The sequence below is a fragment of the Doryrhamphus excisus genome, chromosome 15 (assembly GCF_030265055.1).
Source record: "Doryrhamphus excisus isolate RoL2022-K1 chromosome 15, RoL_Dexc_1.0, whole genome shotgun sequence".
NCBI classification, from domain to species: domain Eukaryota; kingdom Metazoa; phylum Chordata; class Actinopteri; order Syngnathiformes; family Syngnathidae; genus Doryrhamphus; species Doryrhamphus excisus.
Window position 1 is genome coordinate 13266301 of NC_080480.1, and position 17629 is coordinate 13283929.

Sequence of the window (17629 nt, forward strand, 5' to 3'; positions counted from 1 at the left end):
TGATGAGAAAGGGGTTTATTGGGTAAAAGCATTGCAAGAAGACATTTCAACATTTGGTCATATTTTATGATTCCTGTTGAATGCCATTAAAGGAGAATCCCTCATTCAGCGGCATCGGACTGGGAAGAAAAAAATAAGTATTTACTCTATTCAATTAGAATCTTGGAAACTGTGGTTCAAGGAAATTATATGTATGTAATCTTATTACCTTTCCAGCGTCACGGCTCTTGGCCCTCAGCTTGTTGACCTGGGACTCAGCGATGTCAGCACGCTCCTGAGCTTCTTCCAGCTCATGCTGGACCTTCCTGAGTCTGGACATGTGAGTGTTGGCCTGCTCCTCCTGTGGAAGAAATGGCGTTAAATCGAATATTCAGTGTGAAAAACAATAATTAAAATACAAATACTCACAGCCTCCTCAGACTGTCTCTTGTAGGCCTTGACTTTAAGCTGCAGTTTATCCACCAGGTCCTGGAGTCTGGTTCCGTTCTTCTTGTCCTCCTCAGTCTATATAGATGAACATTGATAAGTTCTAATGTGTCTGTGTAAGCATTAGTGGGGTTCATTGATGATTTGTGTAAAAGAACAAACCTGGTAGGTGAGCTCCTTCACTCTCCTCTCATATTTACGGACGCCCTTAACAGCGTCAGCTCCACGTCTCTGCTCGGCGTCAACTTCAGTTTCAAGCTCACGCACCTGAAGTAGAAGACATTTAGTGTTATGAAATGTCAAAGTTGATTAGTGTGTTGACGTGATTTACCCTAGACTCCAGTTTCTGGAGCTGCTTCTTGCCACCCTTCATGGCCAGGTTCTCAGCCTCATCCAGACGGTGCTGCAGGTCCTTGACGGTGACCTCCAGGTTCTTCTTCATCCTCTCCAGGTGAGCACTGGTGTCCTGTTCCTTCTTCAGCTCCTCAGCCATCATGGCAGCCTGAAATCATTGGTAGTGGAGTTCCAATTTAATAATCTTAATGGGAGTGGCTGTGATACCAAAAAGTGCTAAATGCTACTCACATCAGTGATAGCCTTTTTGGCTTTCTCCTCAGCGTTTCTCGCCTCCTGGACGGTATCGTCCACTTCACTCTGAATCTGGACAAGGTCAGACTCCAGCTTCTTCTTGGTGTTGATAAGGCTGGTGTTCTGATTTTCAGAAAGTGGCCAGATGTTTGTGTTACACATTGTAAAGCAGATCTGGTACAGTCAAATTAATTAACAGTTATTGAATATGAACCTGAGAGTGAAGAAGTCCGACACGCTCACTGGCATCAACCAGCTCCTGCTCAGCCACTTTGCGTCCTCTCTCTGTTTGCTCAAGAGCAACTCTCAGCTCGTCGATTTCAGCCAGCATCAAGGTGTTTCTACGCTCCACCATGGCAACCTGCTCCTTCATGTCCTCCTGTCCTCTGACTGCCTCATCAAGGTGCAGTTGGGCATCCTGACAGACAGCAGACATTTAATTTTGTTCATATACGCACCTACTTTAATGCCGTGGTTGTGAACTCACCTTGAGTTGTCCCTGGACGTTCCTCAGTTGCTTCTGGGCCTCAGCAGCCATCTTGTTGGCATGGCTCAGCTGAATCTCCATCTCATTGAGGTCTCCCTCCATCTTCTTCTTGATTCTCATGGCATCGTTCCTGCTTCTGACCTCAGCATCAAGAGTGGTCTGCATGGAGTCAATCACTCTCTGGCTGTTTCTCTTGATCTGCTCCATCTCCTCGTCCTTCTCGGCCAGCTTCCTGTCCACCTCACCCTTGACTTGGTTGAGCTCCAGCTGAACACGGAGAATCTTGGCCTCCTCGTGCTCCAGTGTGCCCTTCAGGGGAGAAAAAATCATATAGATTTGTTGAAAATGCATTTGGTATGCCATGCATCAAATCAAGACATTTTGATTGGACTGTATTTACCTCAGCCTCCTCCAGTGCTGTCTGAATTTCAGACTTCTCAGTCTCCACAGTCTTCTTGGCCTTTTCCAGCTCATGGATGCTCTTTCCAGTCTCACCAATCTGTTCAGTCAGATCTGAGATCTCCTCTGTAAAAGAATAAGCGTACTAAAATGAATCCCTCCCTTCAGACGACTCATCATGTATTTCAATATGTTGATGTGACAATTGAATTGTAAATTTTTTTTTTTAGATAGAGAATAACTCACGCTGCAGGTTCTTGTTCTCCCTCTTCATGGTCTCCAGCTGATCAAGCGCCTCCTCATAAGAGTTCTTCATCTTGAACAGTTCAGTACTGAGAGAACGGGCCTCCTTCTGGGCTCCTTCCAGCTCTGCCTGACCCTCCTCAAACTTCTGCTTCCATTCTGCCAGGACCTGGAACATTTTAGATGATATAAGCGTTGAAGCACCTTGTTTCACTTCTGTCGTTTTGATTTTAATTGCTACTTCACCTTGTCAAAGTTCCTCTGCTTCTTGTCCAGGTTGGCAGCCAGGGAGTTGGCTCTCTCTACATCAATCATGAGGTCCTCCACCTCACCCTGCAACCTCTGCTTGGTCTTCTCCAAAGAGGCACACTTAGAGTTCACAGCTTCAATGGACTCCTCAGCCTCCTGGAGACGCTGGGCCAGCTTCTTCCTGCAAGAGGTAAGGATTGATTTCACTGATATGAAGAAAAGTATTAGGATGAAAATACAGCATTACTAATTAACATGGCCTGCAGTAGCAGTCGATGGCATCTAGTCAGTCACACATGACCTACTTGGCCTCCTCCAGCTCCTCAGTGCGCTGGATAGCGTCAGTCTCGTATTTGGTCCTCCACTGTGCCACCTCGCTGTTGGCCTTGGACATTCCTCGCTGAAGCTCAGCTTTGGCCTCCTGTTCCTCCTCAAACTGCTCTCTGAGCAGATCACAGTCATGGCGGGATGACTGAACGGAATGGGCCAGGGCATTCTTGGCCTGATGAGTAATGCATAATCAAATTTAAATAATTACCCAGTTATTCTGTGAAGACTTCACATGTGATATGTATTTGAATTTAGCCCTTAAACCTTCTCTTTCCTGTCATTAAAGAGATGTTTGTGATTGTCCTCTCTTTGTCAGGCGTACATTGAAGTGTAAGTATAGTAGTATAGCATACATATTATAGTATAGTGTAAATGCTGAAAATGTAATGAATGGAGGAAACATCGGTGACAATTGAGAAAAGTCAAAGGAGCTTAATTCATTCATGATTCAAACGTTTAATACCTTCACTTCCTCCTCAATCTGCCTCTTGAGCTCCTCGATCTGCTGAGTGTAAGCCTGCTTTCCTCTAGTCAGCTGGGAAACAAGGGCTTCCTTCTCCTCAATCTGGCGTGAAAACTCACCTGAATGACAAATTGTAGGTTTTTGTTTGGAAATTAATATTGCAAATGTCATTACATTTTTACAGGACTTGTCTCACCATTCTCAGTTTGGAGTCTTGCTCTTTGAGCATTGATATCATTCAGCTGACGGACATGCTCATCATTTTTAGCTTTGAGTTCTCCAAATTGGTCTTCAAGGCTTCTGCACATTTTTTCCAAGTTGCTCTGATATCAGAAAATATCAATGCATAGTTAATATTTAGTATTTGATCATTTCCGTCAAACAAAATCACCCATTGAAATATACTCGCCTTAGATTTAGCAACAGCCTCCATGTTGCTGGAGAGGTCATCGATCTCCATCTTATACTCGCTCTTCTCCTTCTCCAGCTTCTGCTTGACACGCTGGAGATTGTCGATCTGTTCTCCCAGCTCTGCAACGCTGTCGGCCTGCTTCTTGCGGAGAGCGGCTGCTGTGGCCTCATGTTGCAGGGTGGACTCTTCCAGATCACGGCGCAGCTTCTGGAACTCGGCCTCACGCTTCTTGTTCATCTCAATCTGAGCGGCTGTTGCTCCACCGGCTTCCTCAAGCCTCTCGCTGATCTCCTCCAGCTCTCTGGAGAGGTCAGCTCTCTGCTTCTCCACCTTGGCTCTTGCGGCCCTCTCGGCCTCGATCTCCTCTTCCAGCTCCTCAATGCGAGCCTAGGTTTGATGATGGGATAGGGTTGGCAAAAAGTGAACCACCTGGAACCTAATGTCAATAATCAATTGAACAATTTACCTGGAGTTCCTTAATCTTCTTCTGGAGCTGAGCGCCAAGAGACTGTTCATCCTCAATCTTGCTGAGAAGCTGGCTCGTCTCAAAGTCCTTCCTTTGAGTAGAAAGGTAAAATACATGCTAAGTAGAAAGCTTGTACATTTAGTACATGTTTACATATATCACATACTTCTTGATTTTTTCGTCAGATTGCTGTTTGTCATTCTCCAGATCCATTATGGATTCCTGGGCCAGTTTCAGATCTCCCTCAAGCTTCCTTTTGGCCCTCTCAAGGTCCATGCGCAGCTTCTTCTCTTGCTCCAGTGAGCCCTCAATCTGTTACATGACAGTTACTCATATCAATTAGTTATGGCCTTTAAAAATAAATAGCGACTAATGTCAATTACAAAGCAGATATGTAACAGAATGGCCGTCTTACGTCATCCACTTGCTGTTCCAGCTTTGTCTTGGCCTTGGTCAGAGTGTTGACTTTGTCTTCCTCTGCCTGAAGATCATCCAGTGTTTGCTGGTGGGACTCTTGGAGGGCTTTCTTCTCCTTTGTCAACTTGGCAATAGACTCATCTTGAGTTGCCATCTCCTCTGTCAGGTTTTTCACCTGAAATATGAGTATTTCTTTAATATACTTCTAAACATTTTCTCCATATCTAATACATTATTTCCAAATATTTATGTTAATCTGAATCCCAATAAACAGGAACCTTGTTTTCTGTGGCATGTTTCTCCTTCTCCACTTTAGCCAAGGTGAGTTCCAAGTCATCAATATCTTTCTTCAACTCTGAGCATTCATCCTCCAGCTTCCTCTTCTTAGCAGTCAACTCGGCATTGATTTCTTCTTCATCTTCCAGTCTCTCGGTTGTCTCTTTGAGTTTGGCCTCAAGCTGGATCTTGCTCTTAATGAGCCCTTCACACCTTTCCTCAGCATCTGAGAGGTTGTCCGTTTCCTTCACACAAACCAAGAAATTATCAATTTAGCAGTTATTTGTCAGCCGGGGCTTGGCTAAACGTGTATGTTCTACATACCGCTGCTACTTGCAGTTGCAGGTCATTCTTCTCCTGCAGCAGGGAAACCATCTTCTCCTCCAGCTCTTTCTTTTTAGCCAGAGCTGAAGCCAGGTCTGATTGCATCTTATCATAGTTCTCCTTCATTTGCTGCAGCTCTTTCTCCGTCTCAGCACTCTTCAAGAGAGGCTTGATCTTGAAGTACAGCTTCAACCATGGCCAGTTCTTCACATTCATGAAGGAACGGAGGTTATACTGAATGCTATAGATAGCTTCTCTGGAAGATAGTTATACATACATTCATGTGTAAATAATAACAATACAGAAAGATAGAGGACATAATAGGACATAGTATGGAAATACCTCCTCTCCATCATCTTTACAAACTCCTTCCTCATAACATATCCTCTGCAGAGAGCCTGAGTCATGGTCACCAGTGTTGCCAGTTTCTCATCTCTCATCTCCTCCAGGGTACCCAGCAGACCAGCTTTGAAGAACACCTAGGTGGTCAGCAATTTAAATTAATAAGTAAGGAGCAAATATGGATACAACAGAATATATGCTCCTAATCTCTAATTTCATCTCTGAAAATGCACCTTAGTGTGGCCAAATCTGTACTGAGTGTGATCCACATCAATAGAGCCCAGAAGTTTCTCTGAAGCTTTCTTGTTGTCAATGAACTGACCCTCAGGGATGACACTGGCGTTCAATACTTTGTATCTGCAAGGGTATATTCGATAGTTATGCGTAACACTAAATATTATCAGTTTTGACATGATTAACATATTTTGAGACATTCTGAAATTCACTTTCACCTCTGCTTGAAATCAGCATAGAGGATTCTGCTAGGGAAGCCCTTTCTGCAGATTCTGATGCCCTCCAGCACACCGTTACATCTCAGCTGGTGGATGACCAAGAAGTTCTCCATAAGACCTGCAGTCATCAGTATACATTGCTTGTCATGAAACTGTTGACAATGCCTGCAAAACACGGTAAAGTTCATTTAACCTGGGGTCTTTGATTCATTGGGAATCAGGCAGCGCACAAAGTGAGGGTGAGTGCTCCTCAAGTTGGTCATCAGCTTCGCCAAGTTCTCCTGTGTATCATCAAAAAGATGAATGGTGAGTAACCTTTTTAGATCATCAAAGTTTAGATATTAAATAAAACATACTCTGAAAAGAGCAGACACAGTCTGGAAGGAACCACCCTTCTTCTTTCCACCACCTTTCTTCGCACCAGCATCTGTGTATCAAAACATACAATGAACTTTACAATGGTGTTGAGCAAAAATAGGATTTTCTGCATATTTCAGATCTTATTACCTTCAGCTGAAGCATGAGTTGCATACAACATGGCCAACAGTTTGTTTGCTGCCTTCTGGTAAAGCTGGACGACAGAGTCATTCAGTGGGTCCTTGTTCTTGTCCAACCAGCCAGCGATGTTGTAGTCCACAGTACCAGCATAGTGAACCAGAGAGAAGTGGGCCTCAGCCTTGCCCTTTGCCGGCTTTGGCTTCTCAAAGGCTTTGGTCTTGCCAAGATGCTGGTCGTGCAGCTTGTTCTTGAAAGTAGTGTCAGAGGCCTTGGGGAACATGCACTCCTCTTCAAGGATGGAGAAGATACCCATTGGCTGTCAAGTTAAAAATAAGTTATTTCAATACCAAAAAAAGCAAGTTTCGTCTTCGACTTGAGAGAATTGTCCCACCTTCTCAATCAGCTCAATACAGGCAGCCAAGTCCATACCGAAGTCAATGAATTCCCACTCAATGCCTTCTTTCTTGTATTCCTCTTGCTCCAGAACAAACATGTGTTGGTTGAAAAACTGTTGCAGTTTCTCGTTGGTGAAGTTGATGCACAGTTGCTCCAAACTGTTGAACTACAGCATACAGATATATGACATCAGTAATCTACTCTGTGCAGACTTTTCATAAGAATATCTTTATGTGTCTCACATCAAAGATCTCAAACCCAGCGATATCCAACACTCCAATGAAGAACTGTCTTGGCTGCTTTGTGTCCAACATCTCATTGATACGGATGACCATCCACAAGAACATTTTCTCATAGACAGACTTGCACAAAGCTGAGACAGAATTGTTGACCTAGACACCAAGAGACGATATAATAAAAAATAGTTTTAACAAGTTTATTTCAAGGTGGAAATACATTAACATGAAATGTTCTTATTCTTACCTGGGGGACAGTTTGACCTTTGGTCACAAACTCATTTCCGACTTTGACTCTGGGGTAGCACAGAGCCTTCAGCATATCAGCAGAGTTCAGACCCAAGAGGTAGGCAATCTTGTCAGCCACTAAGAGTCAATGATTTAACATTCAACGGTATGTCACTCTATGATGCTTTCTATACAAACCCCTCTGTTGTCATGAGGGATTGATGATCATTGTAAGACATACCCTCAGTGCCATCAGGTTCAGCCTGCTCCTCACGCTGCTTCTGCTTGAATTTCATGTTACCGTGATGCATCACAGCACCTGTCAACTTGTAGATGCCAACTTTCTCCTCTGCGTTGAAGCCCAGGATGTCAATGGCGGTCTGAAATGTACATGAATTAAGATTATCATCTTAAACTTCTTAAAATTCTGCCCAGCTTTCATGATAAAAAACCTCAAAAATTGTAATTGTATTTTAATTGTATCCTTACATCTGTTGCAATGAACTCCTCCACATCATTGATACTCTTGACAGTGATTTCACCCTGACTGATCATTGGGTAGTCGTAGGGGTTGGTGGTGATCAAAAGAGCCTCTGATAGGAGGATTAAATTCTCAGTCAGTTCTTCCAAGTGGACCAATATCTTGCTGTAATATTGAAATCTTGTTTTTTTCCACTATCATAATCATGACTTACCCAGCAGCTCAGGCTTGTGTCCAGTCATCAGCTGGTAGAAGATATGGTAGCTCCTCTCAGCAGACAGCTGGAAGGTGACACGGGACTTCTCCAGCAGATCTGTGAGTAGCATATTATGTCAGATTGGGATATGAATCTAGTTAGTATTTTTATTATCCAATCCTATCAACTCACATGTTTCAATATCAGCAGAGGACAGCTTTCCAGATGTGCCAAAGTGAATCCTGATGAATTTACCCTAAAAATGTAGCAGACAACAGCAGAAGATTGTCGATTAGACCTGGGTAAAGTACGACTCGCGTAAGAGGTAAGGCTGTGTTTTTAGTTTTTGGAGAACAGATATTCTTTAGGACTACAATTTGAATCTATATTATAAGCCAAACCCGTGGCGACATTAAAAAAACTGATGATGAACAGGGCATCTGAAGCATTGGTGATTAAGCAGTAACAAACAACAGGGCTGTCATACATGCAGGGACGTGGCAGCTTTGCCAAAAAATTGTGAGTCATTTGCCGGTTCAGTCTGACATTAGTGCACTTGTTAGAGCCCAACAGAGACTGGATTTTTTTTTCACTGAGCAAGAAAAAAAAGAGCTAAAAAAAACAGTGAGATGGATGTAGTACAATCAAAATGGATTTAGGATTTAATGCTGATCTTGAAAATAAATAAATAAATAAATACATTTCTGAATTTTTTACTGAAATTTATTTTGAAAGGTAAATTTTTTTTAAATATATTTATTCATTCATTTTCTACCGCTTTTCCTCACGAGGGTCACGGGGGGTGCTAGAGCCTATCCCAGCTGTCTTCGGGCGAGAGGCGGGGTACACGCTGGACTGATGGCCAGCCAATCACAGGGCACATATAGACAAACAACCATTCACACTCACATTCATACCTATGGACAATTTGGAGTTGCCAATTAACCTAGCATGTTTTTGGAATGTGGGGGGAAACCGGAGTACCCGGAGAAAACCCACGCATGCACGAGGGAGAACATGCAAACTCCACACAGAGATGGCCGAGGGTGGAATTAAACCCTGGTCTCCTAGCTGTGAGGTCTGCGCGCTAACCACTCAATCGCCGTGCCGCCCTAAATATATTATCAGACAGTCATGCCCTGTCAAAACAATGATTTTTCTGCTTTTGCATAATTTAGTTTAGATTTTTTTTTCAGGTAGTACAAGTAATAAAGTGTTTATTTTGACCTAATACAATTTAACAAGAATCCTTAAATACATTTTTATGAACTTACGAAACGGGATGAGTTGTCATTCCTCACGGTCTTGGCATTACCATAGGCCTCCAGCAGAGGGTTGGCTGCAACAATTTGGTCCTCAAGGGAGCCCTGCAAAAGACCATTTCAAATACAATAACTACCTTAAGTTTTTTTTTTCTATAGTAGTTTCCAGTAGCCTAGTTTACCTGCATTTTGCCTGGTGTTGCTTCAGCCTTCTTGGATCCAATAGCTGCAATTGTTGCAAAGTACTGGATGACACGCTTGGTGTTGACAGTCTTTCCTGCACCGGATTCTCCACTTGTTAGAAGAGGCAATATAGCATGCGTTCACCTTACTTTAACTGGATAACAACATAGTTTGATATTAAGTACTATACTCACGTAATCAGGACTGACTGATTCTCACGATCTGTCAAATGAACACAATTGACACACATTAAGATTTTAGCATACTTTTTTTTAATTTTTTTTTAGGTTTACCTGTGAGCATGAACTGATAGGCGTTGTCAGAGATGGAGAAGATGTGGGGTGGAGCCTCAATCCTCTTCTTTCCTCTGTATGCCCCCACGCATGTAGCGTCGTACACCGGAAGCCACTTGTAGGGATTCACGACAACGCAGAACAACCCAGAGTAGGTCTGTACAAGCAGGTTTGAGAAGTTAGCATTGGAAATAATTACATGTAATAAAAAATAAAAAGAATCTGATAATGTCAAAACTCACATAGATCATCCATGATGCATAACGCTCTTTGAGGTTATACAACACACAAGGCTCGTTGAGGTGGGTCATCATGGCCATGTCCTCAATTTTATCGAACTTGGGAGGGTTTCTGGGGTGGATGTCATCCTCTTTCACAGTGACTGTCTGAAAAGAGATTTAAAAATTTGGGATTTTGTTTTTAGGCTAATTTTAGAAAGAATCTGCAACAACTATATGCAGTATATTTATAAATATATTTTATAAAATGATATCAAAACTGGCATTTATCAAGACGGTAGAAGTCGGCCTTCACTTACCTTTCCACCGTCCATTTCAATTGTGGCTTTACCACCTTCCCTCTTTGTGAGTTTACCCTTAAGGTACATCTCAGCGGGATCAACCACAAAAAAGGCGGTTTTGGCATCAAAGGGAGCAGCCTGGGCCTCAATCCTCTCCTTCTCTGGCTTCCGCAGGTAAATGGCTGCGGGGCCATACTGCTCCATCTCCGCATCGGTGCTCATGATGGCACTTTAATGGAGACTGTAAAAAAGCATGACAATATCAGCTACTGGTTCTATACCATCCATTGTTCTTTTATGGCGCTTATCGCAGGAGTATGCTGGAGCCTATCCCAGCTGACTTCGGGCGAGAGGCGGGGTACACCCTTGATTGGACACCAGTCAATCACAGGGCACATATAGACAATCATTCACACTCACATTCATACTTATGGACAATTTGGAGTCACCAATTAACCTAACATGCATATTTTTGGAAAGTGGAAAATATGCATGTGGAAACTGGAGTACCCACGCACAGGGAGAACATGCACACAGTTTTTATCTCCTCACTGTGTGGCCAACATTCTAACCATTAGGCCACCACATAAATATGCTAATTACTTAACATTTACCTCTTTTTGTTCCGAAAAATGAATTGATGGTACTGTGTCCAATGGAGTCTCACGATGCTGTGAACGGCAAAAGAAAAAATTAACCTAACTTTTCAGCTGAATCGCTCACGTGATATTAATTCATATGCATATACAAAACAATGTCAGCATGCTCACCTGTGTTGGAAGCCTATCAGTCCATGCAGGGGTCCAGGGCTGCCTCTTTTATAGGGGGGTTGGAGTGCCTGGTCAGCACGAGCGTCTCACTTAATTTGGTCATGGCCACTTATCTGCCTGTTGCCTATTTGGTGTCTGCGGCATTTGTAATTAGAATTTGAAAAATGTAGTGTGATGTTACACCATCTGCTTTCATGGGACTGATCCTGACAGTCCTAACGTTCAAATGATTTAAGTATAAAATATATATATTTATTATAATATGTATGAAAAACCATTATGTATTTGACAGTATGGTAAGATGAAAAAGGACCTGCCCATGTATAATATAAAATGATGTGCTATAGGCCATATATGGTATATGGAATAAATACAATACAGAGTGTAAGACACTATCATAAAAATGTAAATAAATTAGTTAAGAAAAATTATAAGGTATGATTAAATGGTCAAATACAGCATAAGACACAATACACAATATACATACATGTACTGTATGCCTGAAGAATATGTATTAAATGAGAAAGGAAGGAAGTATTACTCCCCTGGCGTTAGCGAGACAGTTAATGAGGTAGAAATGTGCGGCGCCCATGGATGTTGGACCATTGCAGCCTCCCAACTTAATACTTGAAAGCGATATCACAGTTCATATCCTATTATATCATTCATTAACTAGAAGAGAATATTGTTTGTGTCCACTTCCAATAAATGTTGTTCTTTATTTAAAAGCACATTACAACATGTCATTAACATTAACCATCTTTAATCCTGAATAGCTTTGAGGATGGCTGGGAGACTCATCTGAATTCCATTGGTGTTGAGTTGCAAGACACTTGCATGTTTGAGATCTCAGTGATGAAAGAAAGCCGTCCCCTCCCTTTTTGGAAAGACATATATATATATTTCATTGGTGTCTTTCATAAAAACTATTTTCTAACTCTGTTTGAAATATATATGCAATTCTTAACCAACATTTATTGTTGGTATGAGCAGAAAACAGGTTAATTTGTTTATAAGCTCCACTAGTCAACATATAACTCCTGAGTATAAGTAAGAATACGCATTTAATACATTTATATCATATTCAATACCGCCTTGCATTACATTTAATTTTGGAAACGCACCCAGATATTTGTGGTCTTCAGTTACCTGTATGGGCACATCTTGTTCATCTCATATTCCTGTAATAAAATTAAAGATGCGGTACTACCCAGGCTTGCTCGGTGACCATCTATGTGTGTTCCCAAAATGGCTAAGTAAACACTTGGCGACTCATTTGAGATCATGCCCAAAATAAGTTCCACACAAGTCAAATGAACTTAATCCACCGGCTACATATGATACTGGAAAGAGCTGACATCTGTTAAAGTTGCGTGATGCATTCGATTTCCTGCTGATCCCAAAGGCATACGAGCAATGTGTTGTTGCTATTTTTTGAGAGCTTTGCATGCTCGGATTTAAACAAAATCACTTTTCTGTGCTTTTGAAAAGAAAGCTACTTTTTAGAATTTACCTCAGTGTTGCCACTGCATCGTAGTAGTAATACAGACTTGTGAAATACTATGTAAAATATGTCATCTGTTTATTTAATAATCATTTTAAAGCCGTTAAGTTCCCCTCAAATATTCTACACCATGCTTATCCAAACCAATGTACCCCTGTCTCGCCCCAAGTCAGCTGGGATATGCTCCAGCATACCCTTGCCACTCTAATGAGCATAAGCAGCTAGAACATGAATGGATGCTTATACATACGTTATAACAGAAGAAACTCAACAGGTTTATTTTCATCAAAACCATGCTGCCATAAGAACAAATACAATGATTCAAGATTGTGATGACAAGTATATTCTTTATTGAAATGTTGAGGAACCCTTAATCATTTGGTGCATATTTTATGAACTCTGTTTAAAGGCCTCTGCACTGTGACTCCTACTCAGCTTCAACCTAAAAAAAAAATAAGAGAACACATCAACCAGGTGAGAAGATGTTAATTCATCAATGAAAAGAACAGCTAAGATTAATCATTATGGTTTGAATTTGGTTCACGATAACAACAAACTTACCTTTCCGACTTCACGGCTCTTGGCTCTTAGCTTGTTGACCTGGGACTCGGCGATGTCAGCACGCTCCTGAGCCTCCTCCATCTCATGCTGGACCTTCCTGAGCCTGGTCATGTGAGTGTTAGCCTGCTCCTCCTGTGGTTAAAGAAGTATAATGCGTATACAGTCACTATAAAGATATACCGTCAGGCATTGTATATCAACACGATTAAACGTACAGCTTCCTCAGACTGTCTCTTGTACGATTTAACTTTCATCTGAAGTTTATCCACCAGATCCTGAAGTCTCGTCATGTTCTTCTTGTCCTCCTCAGTCTGCACAGATTAAAAAAAATGACATGAGCTAGGAGGTTATTGGTTCATTCATTCATGGTAATGGTAATGATAATGGTTTTATTTCACTTGAACATCAGATTACAATTGAATGCATCACATAATCAGTTCACAGTTCCACATGTCCAAAAGGAGTAGGAAGAAGCAAAGCTTATTAAATCCTACCCCTTCATCTGGTACTTTTACAATCAGTAACTGTTACATTTGTTCACTTCCTGCTTTCCTAATATAGTTTAAGGTTTTTTTTTGTTGTTGTTTTTTTTCATTTTCTACCGCTTATCCTCACGAGGGTCGCGGGGGGTGCTGGAGCCTATCCCAGCTGTCTTCAGGCGAGAGGCAGGGTACACCAATCACAGAGGTTATTGGTTGTATTGAGTTAGTAGTTACCTGGTAGGTCAGCTCCTTCACTCTCCTCTCATATTTGCGGACTCCTTTAATAGCATCGGCTCCACGTCTCTGCTCTGCCTCAATTTCTGATTCCAGCTCACGCACCTATAAGTGACATAGTATACTGTGTCTATATTCTTAATCCACATATGTATATAGAAATGAATATTATTTCTTTCTCACACTGAAAGTGTCATGTCTTTGCAGAATTGGATAAGGTCACAGTTCCTACCCTAGACTCCAGTTTCTGGAGCTGCTTCTTGCCACCCTTCATGGCCAGGTTCTCAGCCTCATCCAGACGGTGCTGCAGGTCCTTGACACTGACTTCCATGTTCTTCTTCATCCTCTCCAGGTGAGCACTGGTATCCTGTTCCTTCTTCAGCTCCTCAGCCATCATGGCAGCCTGAAATCAGTACATGGAATTGACTGTAAGTAAATAAAACCTATATTGATCACTGGGAAGCACAAGCAAAGATGGTAACTCACATCAGTGATCGCCTTTTTGGCTTTCTCCTCAGCATTTCTTGCCTCCTGAACAGTATCTTCTACTTCGCCTTGAATCTGGACAAGGTCAGATTCCAGCTTCTTCTTGGTGTTGATAAGGCTGGTGTTCTAGAAATGAAAAGACGACTTAGATTCCTTTTGTATCATATACACTACTTTGTGTCTTCTATTTGTAATATGTTTGTTGTGTGTTACGAGCACATTTTGGTTTGAATACTGAACACAAACCTGAGAGTGAAGAAGTCCGACACGCTCACTGGCATCAACCAGCTCCTGCTCAGCCACTTTGCGTGCTCTGTCTGTTTGCTCAAGAGCAGCTCTCAGCTCTTCAATTTCAGCCAGCATCAAGGTGTTTCTACGCTCCACCATAATAACCTGCTCCTTCATGTCCTCCTGTCCTCTGATAGCCTCATCAAGGTGCAGTTGGGCATCCTGACGGACACAAACCAAAAAAATGATTTCATTGCAATAATTTTATCAACATTTCAAGTGCAATGATCTTAAGATAACCTTGAGTTGACCCTGGACGTTCCTCAGTTGTTTCTGGGCCTCAGCAGCCTGTCTATTAGCATGGCTCAGCTGAATCTCCATCTCATTGAGGTCTCCCTCCATCTTCTTCTTGACTCTCATGGCATCGTTCCTGCTTCTGACCTCAGCATCAAGAGTGGTCTGCATGGAGTCAATCACTCTCTGGCTGTTTCTCTTGATCTGCTCCATCTCCTCGTCCTTCTCAGCCAGCTTCCTGTCCACCTCACCCTTGACTTGGTTGAGCTCCAGCTGAACGCGGATAATCTTGGCCTCTTCATGCTCCAGTGTGCCCTTAAGGAAAATGTTCATATTATACATTTGTTTACCTCGGTTTCATGTAATCCAGGTGAATAAATGTATTTGGTATGCCATGCATCAAATCAAGACATTTTTTGGACTGTATTTACCTCAGCCTCCTCCAGTGCTGTCTGAATTTCAGACTTCTCAGTCTCCACAGTCTTCTTGGCCTTTTCCAGCTCATGGATGCTCTTTCCAGTCTCACCAATCTGTTCAGTCAGATCTGAGATCTCCTCTATATAATTATAAACACAATAAATTCACAAAGTGCAAAAACCTGCATCATTCTCTATTAATTTCTTTAAAGTGAACTTCCGGTGAAGTCAAAGTTAAATCATAGCATATTTAGTTGATATTGTTGTATACCAATGAAGCAAAACGATAGATTGCAATCCATATGATGTTGATCCACTCGAGAATAACTCACGCTGCAGGTTCTTGTTCTCCCTCTTCATGGTCTCCAGTTGATCAAGCGTCTCCTCATAAGAGTTCTTCATCTTGAACAGTTCAGTACTGAGAGAACGGGCCTCCTTCTGGGCTCCTTCCAGCTCTGCCTGACCCTCCTCAAACTTCTGCTTCCATTCTGCCAGGACCTGGAAGTTTTTAGATTATTAGCAAAGAAGCACATTGTTTTACTTGTGTCATTTTGATTTTAATTGCTACTTCACCTTGTCAAAGTTCCTCTGCTTCTTGTCCAGGTTGGCAGCCAGAGCGTTAGCTCTCTCTACATCAATCATGAGGTCCTCCACCTCTCCATGCAGCCTCTGCTTGGTCTTCTCCAAAGAGGCACACTTAGAGTTCACAGCTTCAATGGACTCCTCAGCCTCCTGGAGACGCTGGGCCAGCTTCTTCCTGTAAGAGGTAAGGATTGATTTTTCCTTTCTGTAGCTACTCAGGTACTTTTAAAAATGCCCTGAATAAATACGTCAAAGGTGATTGACTGTATGAATGACCTACTTGGCCTCCTCCAGCTCCTCAGTGCGCTGGATAGCGTCGGTCTCGTATTTGGTCCTCCACTGTGCCACCTCGCTGTTGGCCTTGGACATTCCTCGCTGAAGCTCAGCTTTGGCCTCCTGTTCCTCCTCAAACTGCTCTCTGAGCAGATCACAGTCATGGCGGGATGACTGAACGGAATGGGCCAGGGCATTCTTGGCCTAATCAACATAGATGAAAATGTGATATTTTTAATGTAAAGTTAATAATAATGGAAACAATTTTCACATTCCATGTATGGAAGATCAAATCAATTTCCAAAAAGTACTCTTATACCTTCACTTCTTCCTCAACATGTCTCTTGAGTTCTTCAATCTGCTGAGTAAAGGCCTGCTTTCCCCTGGTCAGCTGGGAAACCAGAGCTTCTTTCTCCTCAAGCTGGCGTGAAAACTCACCTGCAAAGAAAAGTGACGGTTAATAAAAATATTGTTTGGGTGGATATCTATGCTTTCACACCATTCTCAGTTTGGAGTCTTGCTCTTTGAGCATTGACATCATTCAGCTGACGGACATGCTCATCACTTTTAGCTTTGAGTTCTCCAAATTGGTCTTCAAGGCTTCTGCACATTTTCTCCAAGTTGCTCTGATATCAGAAAATATCAATGCATAGTTAATATTTAGTATTTGATCATTTCCGTCAAACAAAATCACCCATTGAAATATACTCGCCTTAGATTTAGCAACAGCCTCCATGTTGCTGGAGAGGTCATCGATCTCCATCTTATACTCGCTCTTCTCCTTCTCCAGCTTCTGCTTGACACGCTGGAGATTGTCGATCTGTTCTCCCAGCTCTGCAACGCTGTCGGCCTGCTTCTTGCGGAGAGCGGCTGCTGTGGCCTCATGTTGCAGGGTGGACTCTTCCAGATCACGGCGCAGCTTCTGGAACTCGGCCTCACGCTTCTTGTTCATCTCAATCTGAGCGGCTGTTGCTCCACCGGCTTCCTCAAGCCTCTCGCTGATCTCCTCCAGCTCTCTGGAGAGGTCGGCTCTCTGCTTCTCCACCTTGGCTCTTGCGGCCCTCTCGGCCTCAATCTCCTCTTCCAGCTCCTCAATGCGAGCCTAGGTTTGACGATAGGGTTTCCAAATTAGCTGAATGCTAAATCTGATGGACCCATCAACAGTATTCAAATGGGAGCAATGAAAAAAATGCCTGAAGAACATCAAGATATTCTAGTCTATCTTCAAGGTAATACAAAGTACCTGGAGTTCCTTAATCTTCTTCTGGAGCTGAGCACCAAGAGACTGTTCATCCTCAATCTTGCTGAGAAGCTGGCTTGTCTCAAAGTCTTTCCTTTAGCAAAAAAAAGGAAAAAATAAGAACAAATATGCACATTTTGTCAAACAGGACAAAGTTGTGTGTGGAAACTCATATTTGGTATTACATACTTCTTGATTTTTTCATCTGATTGCTGTTTATCATTCTCCAGATCCATTATGGATTCCTGGGAGAGTTTCAGATCTCCCTCAAGCTTCCTTTTGGCCCTCTCAAGGTCCATGCGGAGCTTCTTCTCTTGCTCCAGTGATCCCTCAAGCTGTTGGAAAATGTTGATTTACACATATATTTGTAGATTGTAACACCAGGCCAAATA

The 17629-nt window shown here is 42.4% G+C and overlaps 3 protein-coding genes across 3 annotated transcripts in view; 1 reads left to right on the plus strand and 2 right to left on the minus strand.

The window, feature by feature from the left end:
- LOC131103742 (myosin heavy chain, fast skeletal muscle-like) lies at positions 1–11567 on the minus strand. Its single transcript, XM_058050239.1, has 41 exons — positions 10938–11567; positions 10782–10838; positions 10186–10408; positions 9890–10033; positions 9648–9804; positions 9549–9576; positions 9354–9465; positions 9184–9276; positions 8102–8165; positions 7928–8026; positions 7722–7825; positions 7474–7612; positions 7252–7370; positions 7011–7160; positions 6764–6934; positions 6382–6688; positions 6231–6301; positions 6068–6155; positions 5875–5992; positions 5656–5779; positions 5423–5559; positions 5081–5336; positions 4759–5001; positions 4479–4655; positions 4230–4375; positions 4064–4154; positions 3595–3984; positions 3382–3508; positions 3186–3304; positions 2698–2894; positions 2390–2573; positions 2147–2312; positions 1902–2026; positions 1502–1810; positions 1229–1432; positions 1012–1137; positions 758–928; positions 589–693; positions 409–504; positions 209–340; positions 1–119 (listed from the first exon to the last, which is right to left on the minus strand). The coding sequence occupies exons 3-41, from the start codon at positions 10387–10389 to the stop codon at positions 102–104; spliced, it is 5811 nt and encodes a 1936-aa protein (XP_057906222.1). The 5' UTR covers positions 10390–10408; positions 10782–10838; positions 10938–11567; the 3' UTR covers positions 1–101.
- The window catches only part of xab2 (XPA binding protein 2), a 26054-nt gene continuing 16414 nt past the window's right edge, over positions 7990–17629 (plus strand). Inside the window, exons 1-8 of the mRNA XM_058050266.1 lie at positions 7990–8028; positions 8120–8234; positions 12851–12915; positions 13033–13113; positions 13926–13998; positions 14071–14146; positions 14237–14288; positions 15746–15908. The gene's annotated coding sequence lies outside the window, so the exon portion shown is untranslated. The remainder of the gene's footprint in view (positions 8029–8119; positions 8235–12850; positions 12916–13032; positions 13114–13925; positions 13999–14070; positions 14147–14236; positions 14289–15745; positions 15909–17629) is intronic.
- The window catches only part of LOC131103743 (myosin heavy chain, fast skeletal muscle-like), a 15295-nt gene continuing 10440 nt past the window's right edge, over positions 12775–17629 (minus strand). The window contains exons 27-43 of the mRNA XM_058050240.1: positions 17427–17572; positions 17241–17331; positions 16710–17099; positions 16497–16623; positions 16317–16435; positions 16005–16201; positions 15716–15899; positions 15475–15640; positions 15158–15282; positions 14733–15041; positions 14451–14654; positions 14205–14330; positions 13951–14121; positions 13719–13823; positions 13218–13313; positions 13003–13134; positions 12775–12883 (exon numbers count right to left, since the gene is read on the minus strand). Of these exons, the coding sequence (XP_057906223.1) occupies positions 12869–12883; positions 13003–13134; positions 13218–13313; positions 13719–13823; positions 13951–14121; positions 14205–14330; positions 14451–14654; positions 14733–15041; positions 15158–15282; positions 15475–15640; positions 15716–15899; positions 16005–16201; positions 16317–16435; positions 16497–16623; positions 16710–17099; positions 17241–17331; positions 17427–17572 (2703 nt within the window). The 3' untranslated portion in view covers positions 12775–12868. The remainder of the gene's footprint in view (positions 12884–13002; positions 13135–13217; positions 13314–13718; positions 13824–13950; positions 14122–14204; positions 14331–14450; positions 14655–14732; positions 15042–15157; positions 15283–15474; positions 15641–15715; positions 15900–16004; positions 16202–16316; positions 16436–16496; positions 16624–16709; positions 17100–17240; positions 17332–17426; positions 17573–17629) is intronic.